General features: G+C 43.7%; 1 protein-coding gene across 2 annotated transcripts in view; it reads left to right on the forward strand.

Moving 5' to 3' along the window:
* The first annotated feature begins 487 nt into the window (after positions 1 to 487).
* Positions 488 to 14615, forward strand: part of MBTPS1 (membrane bound transcription factor peptidase, site 1) — a 56527-nt gene continuing 42399 nt past the window's right edge. For both annotated transcript variants that reach the window (XM_087419872.1, XM_087419873.1), the window contains exons 1-3: positions 488 to 604; positions 12683 to 13166; positions 13900 to 14157. In XM_087419872.1, coding sequence (XP_087275998.1) covers positions 12998 to 13166; positions 13900 to 14157 — 427 coding nt within the window. In that variant the 5' untranslated portion in view covers positions 488 to 604; positions 12683 to 12997. The remainder of the gene's footprint in view (positions 605 to 12682; positions 13167 to 13899; positions 14158 to 14615) is intronic.

Raw genomic sequence — 14615 nt, forward strand, 5'->3', positions numbered from 1 at the left:
GCACTCGAGTCCCCAGGCCTGAGCGTCTCAGCTGCCGCGCGGGTAAGATGGGTCGAGGTTTGCAGAGTGGGTGCTGGGGGAGCCGCCGAGCCTGGCTCTGGATCAGGACACCTAAAGGCCCAGGAAGAGAGCGCTGGAGTTCGAGTCTCCCGGCGTTAGTGGCAAATGCAAATACTAGCCGGAGGGCCGTTCCGCAGGGCTAGGGGTCCTCCTCAGTCGGACCTGGCCCGGCACGGCCGCCTTCGGGCCCGTGCCCGGTCACCGAGCTGCTGGGCCATCCCACCAGTCCGTTCCCCCGACTCGGACCGGGTCCGAGCAAACTGACCACGCCCCTCCGCCTCTCGCCCCGCGCCCGGGCCGCAAATGTCGCGAGACCTTCGTCCATTCTTCATGCCCGGGCCCGACGGTCCTCGGCGTCCAGAGCGCGCACGCAGGGCACGCACGGCCGGCGGGGCCGGCGCTCCCAACCGTCGTTCTCCCCGCCCCGATCGCGCGGTCTCGCGAGAGTTGGGAGTAAACAGCCCCGAATGGAGACTCGAGGCGTGTTCGCTGCGGAGGCGCCGTTATCTGGGGCCCGCCGGACCCGAGCTTGAGGCGGCCGCAGGTACGTCAGCCGGCCCGCTCCCCGGAGCCGCCGCCCCTCCGACCTGCGCGGTCTCCCGCGTGCTCAGGTGTGCCCGCCGCGCCCAAGGCCCCGAGCGCGGGGGTCCGCGCGGGCGGCTGGGGCCTCCCTGCGACCCTGCACCGGCTGGGAGCGGACGGGGGGGCGGGCCGCGGGGCCGCGGCGCGGGGCGTGCGGCGGAGACGGGCTGCAGACGCCCCGGGCGCCGCGGGGATGCTCGCGGGAGCGCGCGGTCCCTCCGCCCGCCCCACACGCGCCCGGGCTACGGCCGGGGTCCCTGCCTGGCCCCGTCTGCGCGTTACACGGCTTGGTGGCTTGCCCGATTTCATCATTTTCTTTACGTGAAATAAACTTGAACCGAGTGAAACGATATGCTCGGCTCCGGCCCTCGGCCTCGGAGCGTACCCGTAATTCCAGGTCTGCGCCCAGAGGGGCGCTGGCATCGGGTTTTGAATGACCTGGGTTCTTGCCCGTATCTCTCTACGCGCGGCTCCACTGATTTCGCCCCAGAAATGCGGTGGAAGAAGCTCCTCGGCCGGTCGTGCCCCTGAGACTCCCGTTTATTCTCAGAACCAGAAAGCCTTTCAGACCTGTAGCCCTGCCCGGTAATGATTGTGCCCCCGAAGACTGTTATAGATCGTCAGCATCGTTTTAAATAAGATGTTTGCCTCGTGTTTTTGGTTAGAGCCCCTGAGAATCTTGGCCTATTTGCCTACGCAGATGAAGTTAAATATTTACATTTACTTTAGATTCTGAACGACACCTCCAAGTGAGAGAGGGGCACAAGATCTCAGAGTTGAACTCTGGAGAATTTACTTTCCTATGGCCCTTTAGTCTTAACTATGCTAGTAAGTAGTGCTCTGACTTCAAGGTCTGTTTGCACGTGTGTAAAAACGAGGTGATTCTTCCCAACTTTGTCTGCAGCACTCATTCTATTGTTTGGAAGAGCGTTAAGGTAAAATTTACATACCATAAAATTCACCTGTTTTAAGTGTACTTATTCAGTGATTTTCTTTTGGTAAATTTAGAGTTGTGCACTCATCACCACAACCCACTTTTAGAACATTTCTCTCACCCCAGAAAGAGCTCTGGTGCCCATTTGCAGTCACTACCCATTTATAACCCCAGCCCCAGGCAACCTCTAGTCTACTTTCTGTCTCCTCAGATTTGTCTTTTCTGAATATTTCATTTATTCAGGTGGAATCGTGCGTGGCCTTCTGTGTCTGGCTGCTTTTAGTTAGCATTATGTTTTTAAGGTTCATCCACGTTGTAGCATGTATCAATACTTCCTTTTTATGGCCCGATAATAATCCGTTGTAGGGATATAACATATTTTGTTTATCCATTCACGCAGAACACTTTTTGCGAATAAATTTTTCTGTTTCCATGTATGATGCAGATGGCCAGAGCCCTTCACTGGAGGTGGTGGTGGGGCGGCCTGAGTGGGACTCTTGCCCATTAGATCTCTCCTTTGCACTCCCCAAGCATCCCTTATCATCAAGAGGTAGTCGTATCTATGAAAAAAAGAGAAATTCTGATGTAGTGCTTGTGGAGCCTTTGAAGCACCTCCATGGGAGCAAGGGGCTCTCTTCCAGTCGAGAGGTTTTTAGCCTTCTCTTTCAATTCACATGTTCTTTGATTGCATTTTCTTTCATTCTGGTGATAGATAGTTCTTGCCCTGCCAGCTGCGTCTTTTATTTGTGTGGCTGCCATAGTAAGTGCCACAGATAGAGTAATAACAGCTAGGAAGGCTGAAGGCTTAGGTAAACTGCACGTGGCTCCCATTAGTGTTTTAAGTGGGATTTTAGGGAGAGATTTGCGACTGTCTGTCTGAACCAGGAGAGAGTTGAGATATTGACTATATTTTACTGGGAAAACTTGACGACTCCAACCCTTGGTGACTTGAAAAATTAAGAAGGGGAGGCTAGACCTTGTATTTGGTATTTGGGTAGAGGGCCTTGGTCTTTCAGTGTTTTGCCTGAGACAGGTTAAGGAGATGGTAAAGAGAGACTTAATTTCCCTTTCTCTGTGGCCTAGTCGGTTTTAACGTGTTGCAGAAGTCTGTTAACTTGATTCTTAATCTTGTCGGTGTCTTTTGCTTAAGGAAATGAGTTTAAAATGAGGATAGTACTATGTTTGGAGGTGCCTCCTATGTGGCTAGCCAGTACTAGCTGACTGAAGGATAAAGAGAATGCGGAGGCAGGAGCAACGTATCTGAAAGAATAGGCAATACAAGACCGTGTAGACCAAGATTTCTTGACTTTGGCACTGTTGACTCTTTGGGCTGAAACATTTGTGTTCCCCACACCTTCCAAAACCTACTAATGGACAGAATGTGCCAGAAGGAATGGTTCAGTCAGGCTTAAGAATACACCTTTAAGAAGTGTGGTCTGGCATTGCTTAAATGTTAGCCTGTTAAACAATGGTAATACAGCCAAGTATGCAATTAGTTATGAAAGTGGTATTTTTACAGCCAAATTTTAATTGAACTGAATGATACCCTTTCATGGCCTAAACACAATTCAGTTTTCTCTGGAGGTATTTCATTAAAGGTTCACTAAAAAACAAGGCATATCTGCATAATTAGATGACTTTCGGGTGATACAAGTAATTTCCTCTCCCCTGAATTATGTTCTTTATTTACAGAGAAATAATTTCAGGTGTACTTTAGCTAGACCCAAGATTATCATCTTAGTGATATTCTTTTATAATGCAAAGTAGAAGAATCTCAGAGCTGCAAGGAATGTTAGCTGTCTGCTAGATCAGTTACTTGTCCAAGTAATACATTTTCTCTGCTTTGTCTCTCTTTTACACATACATCTCATTAATTCTTACTCCTGGCATATATTATTTGAACTGTTCATTTTCCATTTAGTATTCGATGTCAAATATTCTTTGATTACACCTTGTATTAGAGGTATAATTAGGCTTATTTATGGAAAATCCATACTTAAGTAAATACCATCTTTTAGGGCATACCTTTGTCTGGAAAGATAACCAGGTCTTCTACATGAAGAATTTATAGAAATTAAATCCAGTGAACACTTAGTGTATCCAGTCACAGCCCTAGCTAGGCTCTGTGAGTAACTGATGCTACAGATGATAAGCCTGTTCACAGGGAACTGACTACAAGCTTAGCCTTAAGTTAGATTTTTGAAAACAATTCCTAGGAAATAGATCCCTTTTAAGCTTTGCTATATGTACAAATAAAATGAAATCTTTAACGTATTTTGAATCTTTGTGCCACTGTCTTACTAGAAAATTTGTTTTTCTATAAAATTTATTTTAAAAGGCTTATTAAAGTATTTAAATAATATATGTTTTATGTAATTATAAAAGTGTGATATTTGCTCTTTGTAAAAATGTAAATGAATAAGGAAGAAAATAACTACCTGTAATCATACCATTGAAAGGTAGAACCACTGTTGCCATTTTGGTAGATATCTTTTTTCCTGTGCATATAGATACATATTTAAAAATTAAAATTTGGATCACACTGTACATGAGCTGGTTTAATATTTCATTAGCATTTCTCCATCTTCTTTGGGAAATGTATTAGTTTCCTATTGCTGCTGTAACAAATTTCTGCAAACTTAATGGCTTAAAACAACAGGAATTTATTATCTTACAGTTCTGGAGGTCAGTAGTCCAGAATCAGTCTCACTGGGCTGAAGTTAAGGTGTCAGCAGGGCTTCATTCCTTCTGGAGGCTGGAGGCAGGTTCTGTTTCCTTCCCTTTATTCACCTTCTAGAGGTGGCTGCACTCCATGGCTCCTGACCTCTTCCTCCAATTGCTTCAGCCTCCTGCCTCCATCATCATGTCCCCTACTACCCCCTCAGAGCGCCTGCCTCCCTCTTATAAGGACACTTGTAATTACATTGGACCCACATGGATAATCCAGGTTGCTCTCCCCATCTCGAGATTCTTAGTTTAATTACACCTGCAAAGTCCCTTTGGCTCTATAAAGTAACGTTCACAAGTTCCAAGGATGGGATGTGGACATCTTTTGGGGACTGTTATTCAACCTTCCAAAGGAGCATAATTTGAAATTGCTGCATAGCATCCCATAGTATGGATGAACTGTGATTATTTAGCTAGTCTCCTCTTGGACATTTAGATGGTCTCTGGTTTTTCCCGGTTATAATCCTTGGACATCAGTCATTGTATGCTTTTAGATTCACACTTCCATGGAATGAATTTCTAGGAGAGATTTCAGAAAAGCAGGGTACCTACCTCTCAGGAGTGCGGCCTCGGAGCCAGACCACCCAAGTTCCCAGCCCATCTTTCCTCCACTCCCTGGTCACGTGGCTCCAGGCCAGTGCTGAGCTACCTGGGGCCTCAGTTCTCTCATCTGAAAATGGGGGTAGTAACAGGTTGTTGTGAGGATTAAATGAGTTAGTACATGTGCCTGCCTTAGACTAGCACCTGCCACGTAATAAATGCTCAGTAAGTGTTAGTTTTTTGTTGTTAATACTGGATTTATTAGATCAAAAGTTTTACATTCATTTTTAAGGCTTTAAATACATACTGGCAAATTACCATTCTAAAAGGTTATAAGAGTTTTTTTAGATTCACTAGCAACATATGAGAGTACTCATTTTATTGGGTTGAATCTTAAACTAGATTTGGATTTTATACTGGGTATCTCAATGCCTGTCTGTCAAAATGTTACTTGATTTTTATAATGTAGATTATAGAAACGCTGGGGTTAATTTTAACAGAAACTATTACTTTACCATAAATCTTTTCAGGAGTTCTCTCAATTCCTTAGAATGAGAACTACTTTTTTAAAAAATTGAGGTCATAATAGTTTATAACATTGTGAAATTTCAGTTGTACATTATTATTTGTCAGTCACCATATATATATGCCCCTTTACCCCTTATGCCCGCCCCCAACCTCCTTCCCCTCTTGTAACCACTAATCTGTTCTCTTTGTCTATGTATTTGTTTATCTTCCACATATGAGTGAAATCATACGGTGTTTGTCTTTCTCTGTCTGGCTTATCTCACTTAACATAATACCCTCAAGTTCCATCCATGTTGTTGCAAATGGGACCATCTTGTCTTTTTTTATGGCTGAGTAGTATTCCATTGTGTGTATATGTATATGTGTGTATATGTATATGTATTGGCTATTGTGAATAATGCTGCAGTGAACATAGGGGTGCATAAGTCTCTTAGAGTTGTTGATTTCAAGTTCTTTGGATAAATACCCAGTAGTGGAATAGCTGGGTCATATGGTATTTCGATTTTTAATTTTTTGGGAAATCTCCATACTGTTTTCCATAGTGGCTGCACCAGTTTGCATTCCCACCAGCAGTGCATGAGGGTTCCCTTTTCTCTGCATCCTCTCCAACGGTTGTTGTTTTTTGTCTTGGTAATTATAGCCATTCTAACAGGTGTAAGGTGATATCTCATTGTAGTTTTGATTTGCATTTCCCCGTTGATTAGCGGTGTTGAACATCTTTTCATCTGCCTGTTGGCTATCTGTGTATCTTCTTTGGAGAAATGTCTGTTCATATCCTCTGTCCATTCTTTCATTGGGTTGTTTTTTTGTTGTTGAGTTGTATGAATTCTTTAAATATTTTGGAGATTAACCCCTTGTCGGATATATGCTTTGCAAATATTGAGAAATACTTTTAATTTCACTTTGACTATCTCATTCCCATCTGTTGGGATGACTATCTCATTCCCATCTGTTGGGATGTTAGGATGTCATTCTATGTAGCAGTCAATGTGTGTGAGTCTGATGTGCTATAAGGTCTGTTATGCACACAGTGGTCAGCACAGACTGAGTCTAATATAAAAGGCTTATAATTGCATCCCCACCAACTCTTTTTAAAATTTAATACTCGCACCCTTCTCAATGCATTCTTAGCAACTGACACTAAATATAGGACTTATTTTTTTAGCATATTTTGGAAACAATTTCAACCTACCAGAAAGGTTCCAGGAACAGTACAAAACCTTTTTTTCCCTCTGAATCATTTGAAAGTAAGTTGCAGACCTGATGCCCATTATCCCCAGATACTTGAGTGGGCATTTCTTGCAAGTCCTTCTTGCATACTCACAGCACAGCCTTCAAAATCAGGAAATTAGTCTCGATACACCACTGCTGTCCAAGCATAGGCAGGCCTCATTCGGGCTTTGCCAGTTGTCCCAGTAATGTCCTTACAGCAAAGGGGGCCCCTTCACAGCCTTGAGTTACAGTTAGTTGTCATGTCTCTTGAGTCTCCTTCAATCTGGAGCTGTATCTCAGCCATTCCTTGACCTTCATTACCTAGGTACTTATGAAAATTCTGGGCCAGTTATTTTAAAGAATGTCCCTGGCTGTTCTGATGTTCCCTCATCATCTGAGTCAGGTTGTGCATCTCTGGCAGGAGCCCCACAGGTGATGCTGGGCTCCTCATCTGCTTGGTGGACCCAGATCTGTTTGTCTCATTACCGGTTAACTTCTGATGAAGCTTCTCCACCGTAAAGTTACCCTTTTTCCCTTTGTAAATCAGGATTTTGTTGGGAGGCATTCTGAGACTATGTAAATATCTTATTCTTCTTCTTCAAACTTGCAATTTATTTTATTTATATGTGTCAGTGTGGACTCATGCTTTCCTGTTTTATTCAGTGAGCTATAGGATCTGCTACTTTCATTATTTTGATGCTCAGATTGTCTTAAGCTGGCTTCTGTGTCCCTTTGATACATCCCCATCATTCTTTGAGCAGTTCCTCCCTTGCTGGCACAGGAAGATGTTCCAGACTCATCTGTTCTTACCCTGCCCAGCCTAGAACCCTATCTCCAAGGAGCCTGGTTTCTTTTAGTGGAGAATGGTATTTCTCCAGTTTTGGGCACTAGGTGGGTGGGCTCCCTTCTATTGGGAGCATGTCCTTTCAGTAGACAGACCTAGGAAATGTATGTATGTGTGTTTGTATGGATGTATGTACACACACACACACACGCATATTTGCGTATATTTATTTCTACATCTGTCTGTCTATATATTGAAAACCTTGGGTTCACACCAGTACTTCCATTTTCAGTCTGATCCTGCATGGTTCATTCAGGTGTTCTCCCTTTTCATAGTTGTGACTGCCTTCTCTGACGGTAAGTAAGCTGCCTCCCATTAACGGCAAAATATTTATTTGATCAGATCAATTTCCCTTTGTCACTGACTTCACCCCACTCAGCCTCTGACACCCCTCATCAGGGGCCTCTCCCCTACACACTTTCCTCACCCTCTCAGACTCCATCACCCACATCAGGCCAGTAAGTCTCTCCCACCATGGCCTACCTTCTTGTCCTCAGCTGAGTTATTCAGAAAGGGAAGAAGAAAGGAAAAGTTAGAACTCTTTTTAAAAAGTGTTTCTTTTCATGTGTGTATATGTGTGTGTGTGTTTACATACTCTGTGCTTACCTTATGCTTATTGCTACTTCCCTGCTTGCCACCGCGTGGTGAGCCTATCTTGGAGAAAATGCTCACCAGGTTTGCATTATATAGTGAGAGCAGCAGGCTCCACTGTCGATACAGGTGAGTAGGTGTTTTAGACAGGGCGAGTGCAGGCTGGGTCTTTAAAGGCCCAGGAGAGGAGTCACTGGGCACTGGCTGCCTTCCAAACAAACAGGCCAAAGGCACAGAGGTCTGTAGTGAGAGGCTGGTCTTGCAACCCTGCTGTCGCTCACTAGCCTCTAGCTCCCCCACTCCTTCCCTGGTGGCCTGTTTGTTTTCCTCAAAGCAAATTTATATTTTGAAGCCTTCTTATTCTGGGGTTGGGAAACCATAGAAACCTCAGCATCTGTTGTCATAATTTTTTACAAGCCGTAGGTCTTTGAAAAGAGTGTCTTCTTAGAACCCAGATTTTAGTTCACTTTTAAAGAATGTAAGCAGGTCAACCAGATCCAGACAAAACAGGGAAGTGTCTCCTTGTCTCTATGATATCAGGCCTTATCATTTATCCCCATGGGATTTTTCTACTTGAGAGTATCTTCCAGCCACTGGTGGGTTTGAGACTAGAGTGGGCTGGCATTCACCAGTGTGGCCCTTTTTTGGAAGGGGTCAGTGACCTTTTAGTTACTAAACCAGTGGTCTCTTTCAGTTGACCACTTTTCATTCCAGAAATTCTTTTTCACTGATTTTAGGGATCTTTTTGATCTCCCTGTTCCCTTCTGCCCTGAGCCATGCGCTCCCAACTCTAATGCTCATCCTAAATTTCACATGTTCAGAACTCAGCTCCTGCTAGTAGTGTTCCCCAAGCCGGCTTTCCCTGCAGCCTTCTCCGTCTCAGGGGCAAATGCCACCAGTGTTTGGGCGGGAGGCCTTGGTGGTGTCCTTGGCTCCTCACTTGCATGCACTCCCACATCTGGTTGTCAGCAGATTCTGTCACCTCTGCCTTCACATCTGTGGTGTGACCATCTTCATCATCTCTCCTGCCCCACCCTGGCTCAAGCCACCATCTTTATAGGGGCCTTCCAACTGGTCCTCTGCTTCTGCCTGTGCCCCCATCCACACAGGAGCTAGAGCCAGCCAGTTAACATGCAGGCCAGCTTGGGTCACTTCTCTGCGCAGATCATGCTTTCCCTTCCCATTCATGATGAAAGCTGAGGTCCTTTCTCTCACCTACAAGGCCCTCCCTGGTCTGCCCTGCAGTTCCCTCTCTCATTTCAATCTTCTGATTCCCATTCCTTCCTCTGCCCCACCCACACTGGCCCCTGCCTTGCCGTGCCCAGCCAGGCATGCTCCATGCCTCAGGGCTTTTGCACTTGCTTTCCCAGTGCATGCGATACTCTCCCCAGATGGCTTGGCGAGCATTCTTTACTCAAAAGGCCCCGTCTCCGAAGTTTCTGTGGCACTCCATCTAAAAATTCAACCCTTCTTTTGATATGTCATATTCCCCTTCTTTTTTTTTTTCTCTCCTTTCAAAATATGGTGTTTATCCCTGGCTAAATACTGTATGTTTTACTAACCTTGTGTATTACCTGCCCCCCACACTGGAAGGGCAGCTCCATGAGGTCAGAGATTGCTGTTGTATTTGGTTCACTGCTCTGTTCCTACCACCTGGAACAGTGCCTGGCTCTTCAGAGTAGCTCAGTAAATGAGTTGGATGAGTGGAACAAGTTGCTCAGCAGTCCTCCCTGGCTCTGTTTTCTCTCTGTGCACTTCACTCCCCTTGGTTGCAGAGAGTCTGTACTTCTACTTGTTTGCTGGATGTGCTGCTCAGACTTCATACCTGCTGGGGGTCCCTGCCCCCCGCTGTATTTTAGCCTCTCCACACTGGCATCTCATTGTCTCCCTCCCCATACAGATGACTTGCTGATCCTGTGTATGGCCTATTTTTCCCTCCTGTCTTGTAGCTCTGCTCAGGATGCCCCACTTCTCCCTCTGTGTTTCCGTACTTCAGCCCTCCCGGCTCAGATTCCACCAGAGCCAGCTGCCGTCCACCTCATCCACGGAAGCCTCCTCTTTACACCCCAGGAAGAAGTCTCAGTGCAGCGTCCCTGGCACTGTGCGTGTGCCTCTCCCTTGGCGGTTTCTTTTCCTGTGCTTTGTTTAGCTGTTGGCATTTGTGGTTAGCTGCTTTCTGGGTACCACCTGGAGGGCCGGGTCCCTCACTTGCTAACAGTACGCGTTTCCTCTGCAACACCTGGTGGTGTCTCAGGCTTAGTTAGCACTCTATAAACTTGTATTATTTAATGAGTGAATTAAGGTAGAATGTCTTATGATATTACAGGGTCCTATTTTCCAAAACCTAAAAAGTTTTATTTTTCTATTTGGGAGAGAACTGATTACCTGAGGCACTTCAAAATTTAAAACCACCTAACTTTCTCTTTCCATTTCTCATTCTTTTAAAGTCAGGCTCCTGCCTCAGTTGTAAGAGACCATCAGCCATCTCTTTCATATAGGCTGCATTATAAGTTCACTGTCCTTACCTTTGTCTGAGTTCCTTTGGAACAGGTTTAATTACAGTTGATCTAACCCATTAGGTCTAAGATTTGCTCATCGCTCACTGATATGTATGTTATATGTAGCACAAATATGTCATAGAGTCTTTAGCTTGGGGCGGAAGAGTTTTAAGAGTTTTTTTATTTTTTAAAAAACTTGCTGTAATTGAGAGACCCGTTTAAATCTTTTAACTGTAAGTTCATTTAATATAACATGAGAACTCTTATCACCAGTGATTAGCTTTATCTTCTTGGGCCAGTAATACTATAATTAAGCAAGGTATGTGCTTCATGTAATTATATTCTGTGATACCCCACCACTGCAAGTGCCAAGTATAAACAAAAAAACCAGGGCTGGGGCCCACCCCGTGGCGTAGTGGTTAAGTTTGGCACGCTCCGCTTTGGCAGCCCGGGTTTGCAGGTTCGGATCTTGGGTGTGGACCTATACCACTTGTCAGCCATGCTGTGGCGGTGACTCACATATAAAGTAGAGGAAGATTGGCACAGATGTTAGCTCAGAGCTAATCTTCCTCAAGTGGAAAAAAAAAGGGAGGAAGATTGGCAAAAGATGTTAGCTCATGGAGAATCTTCCTCAGCAAAAAAAAAAAAACGACAAGAAAAAGACTGGGGCTTACTCCCAAGCGGATCGCTATCAAATAGGTTGGAGTGGCGTAGGTGTCCCCTGTTGCTTTTCTTTGGTCTTTCTATTCTTGTCCTCGCTTTTAATTTAATTTCTTTGTTCTTGTGGTTGGCATTCTCGTTGTTCTTCCTGTTGATATGGAAATAACTTTTAAAATTTCATTTCTGTCTGATGAACTCCATTCCCCCAACCTTAGTCTCTGGTTCCAGAGATAGGCCCGCTTTTCAGGACCATTTGTTATTACAGCAATGAAAGTCCTAATTATTAAACTTATAAACATTCTTTAGACACTCTACCCCCTTACTTTACTTTGTCAGTGTTTTCCTGTTTATAGAAGCACCTATGAATTGTTCCAGAAACCACAAACTCTTTGTTGCTCTAAAGCACCAGTTTTTGCTGGAAGAATGGGTTTAACAACTTGGCATAGCTCTCTTGAAAGGGGGCTAACCCTTGTCCTCAGTGTTTTCTTTTTAGAAACAAGTAGCAATATATGGCCTATCTTGTTTCATTAACCTGTCTCCCCTTGCTGGATTATTTGTTTCTGGTGTGATCCCTGCGACTGATTTTTCTGGGCATGCTACAGCCAGCATAGTTTTTACTGCTGCTCTGTTTTTCATTGTGAAGAAGGATCATTTTTCCTACCATTCAGATATTTTGAAAGGCATCTGTGCCCACATGTCATTTAACACTCAAATAACATTTTTCTTTGGCAACAGCTTACCTCACAGACTGTCCTCTCATATTACTTCCAATAGAGAGAGAATCTGGTTTCACAGCGTATTTAGCAGGTTAAATTTCTTTTAAGTTGAGGTTTGAGGTAAAATAAATTTAATGACGGTAAAAACCCTTCTATGCTCTTTTCATAGAATTGGCAGAAAATATTTCAAAATCTGAAAAGGTGTAGTTTGAGTAATTTTAAAGCACAGTGTCTCTTAAAGAAGGTGTTTAGTACATGACTTGTATGAAAATTAATTTGTTCTTAGCTCTTAATTTTACAGTAGAAAGTAAAGATATTTGCCAAGCTTTTGCCTGAAAAATTGGTGAAATTTATGGGGAGTTAAAGTGCTAATTGGGGAAATGCCCTGCAGTTGAGTTGCAAATGATAGGAAAATACAGAATCTGAAGCAGAAGCAAAGTAAAGGACCATAAGCAAAGGATCATGATTTCTTTTTCTCCCTGGCTGCTAGGATGCTCAGAGCCAATGTGCTTAATATTCCTGGTGTAGTTCTCCTTCATTTTCTCCATCTTTCTCATTTATTTTATGCTTTCTTATTTTTGAAGCTCCCTTAAAACTTTTTTTTCCCTGAAAGAGGTGAGAGTAACTAAATAAAAATGAAATAATGTGTGTCATGTTTGTGTCTTGCATCCATTTTGCTCATAATTGGGGTATCTTTTTGACCCTCTTATCTCAACTGCACGTGTGACTAAATCCTACCTGGCTGTGTCAGCGTGCTGCTGATGTCTGTCTGTGCTCCTTGTGTTTGTAGGTCGGCTCCTAGAGTGATTGCTCATCCCTCTTGGACTTCGGTTCTGTGGTGCAGATGGAGTGTAGGACTCAGTTGTCTGGGCCCGAGTGAGAGAAGCCTGATGTCCAAGATGGAGAAGAAACGAAGAAAGAAATGAAAGCCTCTTTTCAGGCCAGACCACAAAAGGCCATGAAATTTAACTTTTATTTACATTGGACAAGACTGTAAAACGAATCATCAGTAATGTTTCAGCTTTTAGGCGAAACAAAAATTAACTTATAATCAAGGAAGAAAAAAGTACGATTTGAATTTGTGATTTTATGATCATATTCACTTATGACCATGAAGCTTGTCAACATCTGGCTGCTTCTGCTGGTGGTTTTGCTCTGTGGGAAGAAACATCTGGGTGACAGACTGGAAAAGAAATCTTTTGAAAGGACCCCGTGCCCTGGCTGTTCCCACCTGACTCTGAAGGTGGAATTCTCCTCAACGGTTGTGGAATATGGTAATGATATTATTACAAATGTTAGGCCCCCCCCACCCCCGTTTTTTTCAAATTTAATTTAAACATTAGCTTTTGCCAAAAAACATTTTCTGTCTTTTCTACAGTGAATTTCATGTGGGGTGAGTGCATAGCTCTGGGATGTTACCCCTGCCGAAGTTTATTTTCCCAGGATAGCTGCCTTATGTGAAGCAAGGAAATGGACGTTCTGAATGATTTCCCTTAAGTTTGATCTTGTGGAGCAGAGGCCCTCGTGGCTGGTGAGGGTGGGAAGTCGGGGGATGCCACAGCTTTATGTGCTGAAGTGCAGGTGACCAGCTGGGAAGAGCTAAGCACATAGTCATATAATTCATTCTAAAGTTTGTTATCATTTTGAGTAAAATAAAACTGAGCCTTCACTTCTCTGAATTCCTTTTTCCTATTTGAAAAACTTACATTTATTTCTTTGCCGTACTTTCAAACTTCTGTTAATATTTGCTTTTTTAAAAATAGCACAGCTTTCTGATGTTGAGTGATGTATTCTGTGATGGGGGTTCACACAGATCATTTTAACTCAGAGCTCTGGAAACTGCTGTCCAGGGTGTTGAAACCAGTCTTTTTTGTTTATTGCTCTTTCTCCTGTGGGTTTTAAGATATATTAGTTTTATATTACCAGAGAAATTTTAGATTATATATAATCTTACGTTATAATATATGTACATAAATTCGTATTTTTATTTTTGGTCGTTGATTTCAGAATATATCGTGGCATTCAATGGATACTTTACAGCCAAAGCTAGAAATTCGTTTATTTCAAGTGCCCTGAAGAGTAGTGAAATAGACAATTGGAGAATTATCCCTCGAAACAATCCATCCAGTGACTACCCTAGTGATTTTGAGGTGATTCAGATAAAAGAAAAACAGAAAGCGGGGCTGCTGACACTTGAAGATCATCCGAACATCAAGCGGGTGACCCCCCAGCGGAAGGTCTTTCGCTCCCTCAAGTATGCTGAGTGTGAGTACCGTGATCCCAGGCTCATCTGTGTCCGTTTCTGTTGCACTTGGGTTTAGGGAGAGTGTATGTATTCACACACGATGCACTCTGCCCCCCTCCCTCTGCCTCCTGACTTCATTGTGAAAAACTTCAAACTGGCAGAAGAGTTGAAAAATAGTGCAGTGAATACCCACGTCCCTTCGTCTACTTTCATCAGTTGTGAACATTTTCTTGGCAGGAATTTAAAAAACAAAAAAGAGGATTCATGCTATTCTGGTAGAAAAAAATATGAAAATTGGCAGTAGGGGATGGTAGTGGTCTTTGTTTCTGTTGGAAGTGATTTTCACCCCGGTTGGTCTCGTCTCAGAGCCCTCAGACTTTGAGGCTGCGATGCCCCTTCACATTCTGGAATGAAAGACAACAGCTTTGAGTCTCCTCTCTACTTGCATTTTGTCTCTGTCAGTATGTATGTTTATTTT

This window comes from Ceratotherium simum, chromosome 30, assembly GCF_057802395.1.
Source record: "Ceratotherium simum simum isolate JZ-2026a chromosome 30, ASM5780239v1, whole genome shotgun sequence".
Taxonomy (NCBI): Eukaryota; Metazoa; Chordata; class Mammalia; order Perissodactyla; family Rhinocerotidae; genus Ceratotherium; species Ceratotherium simum.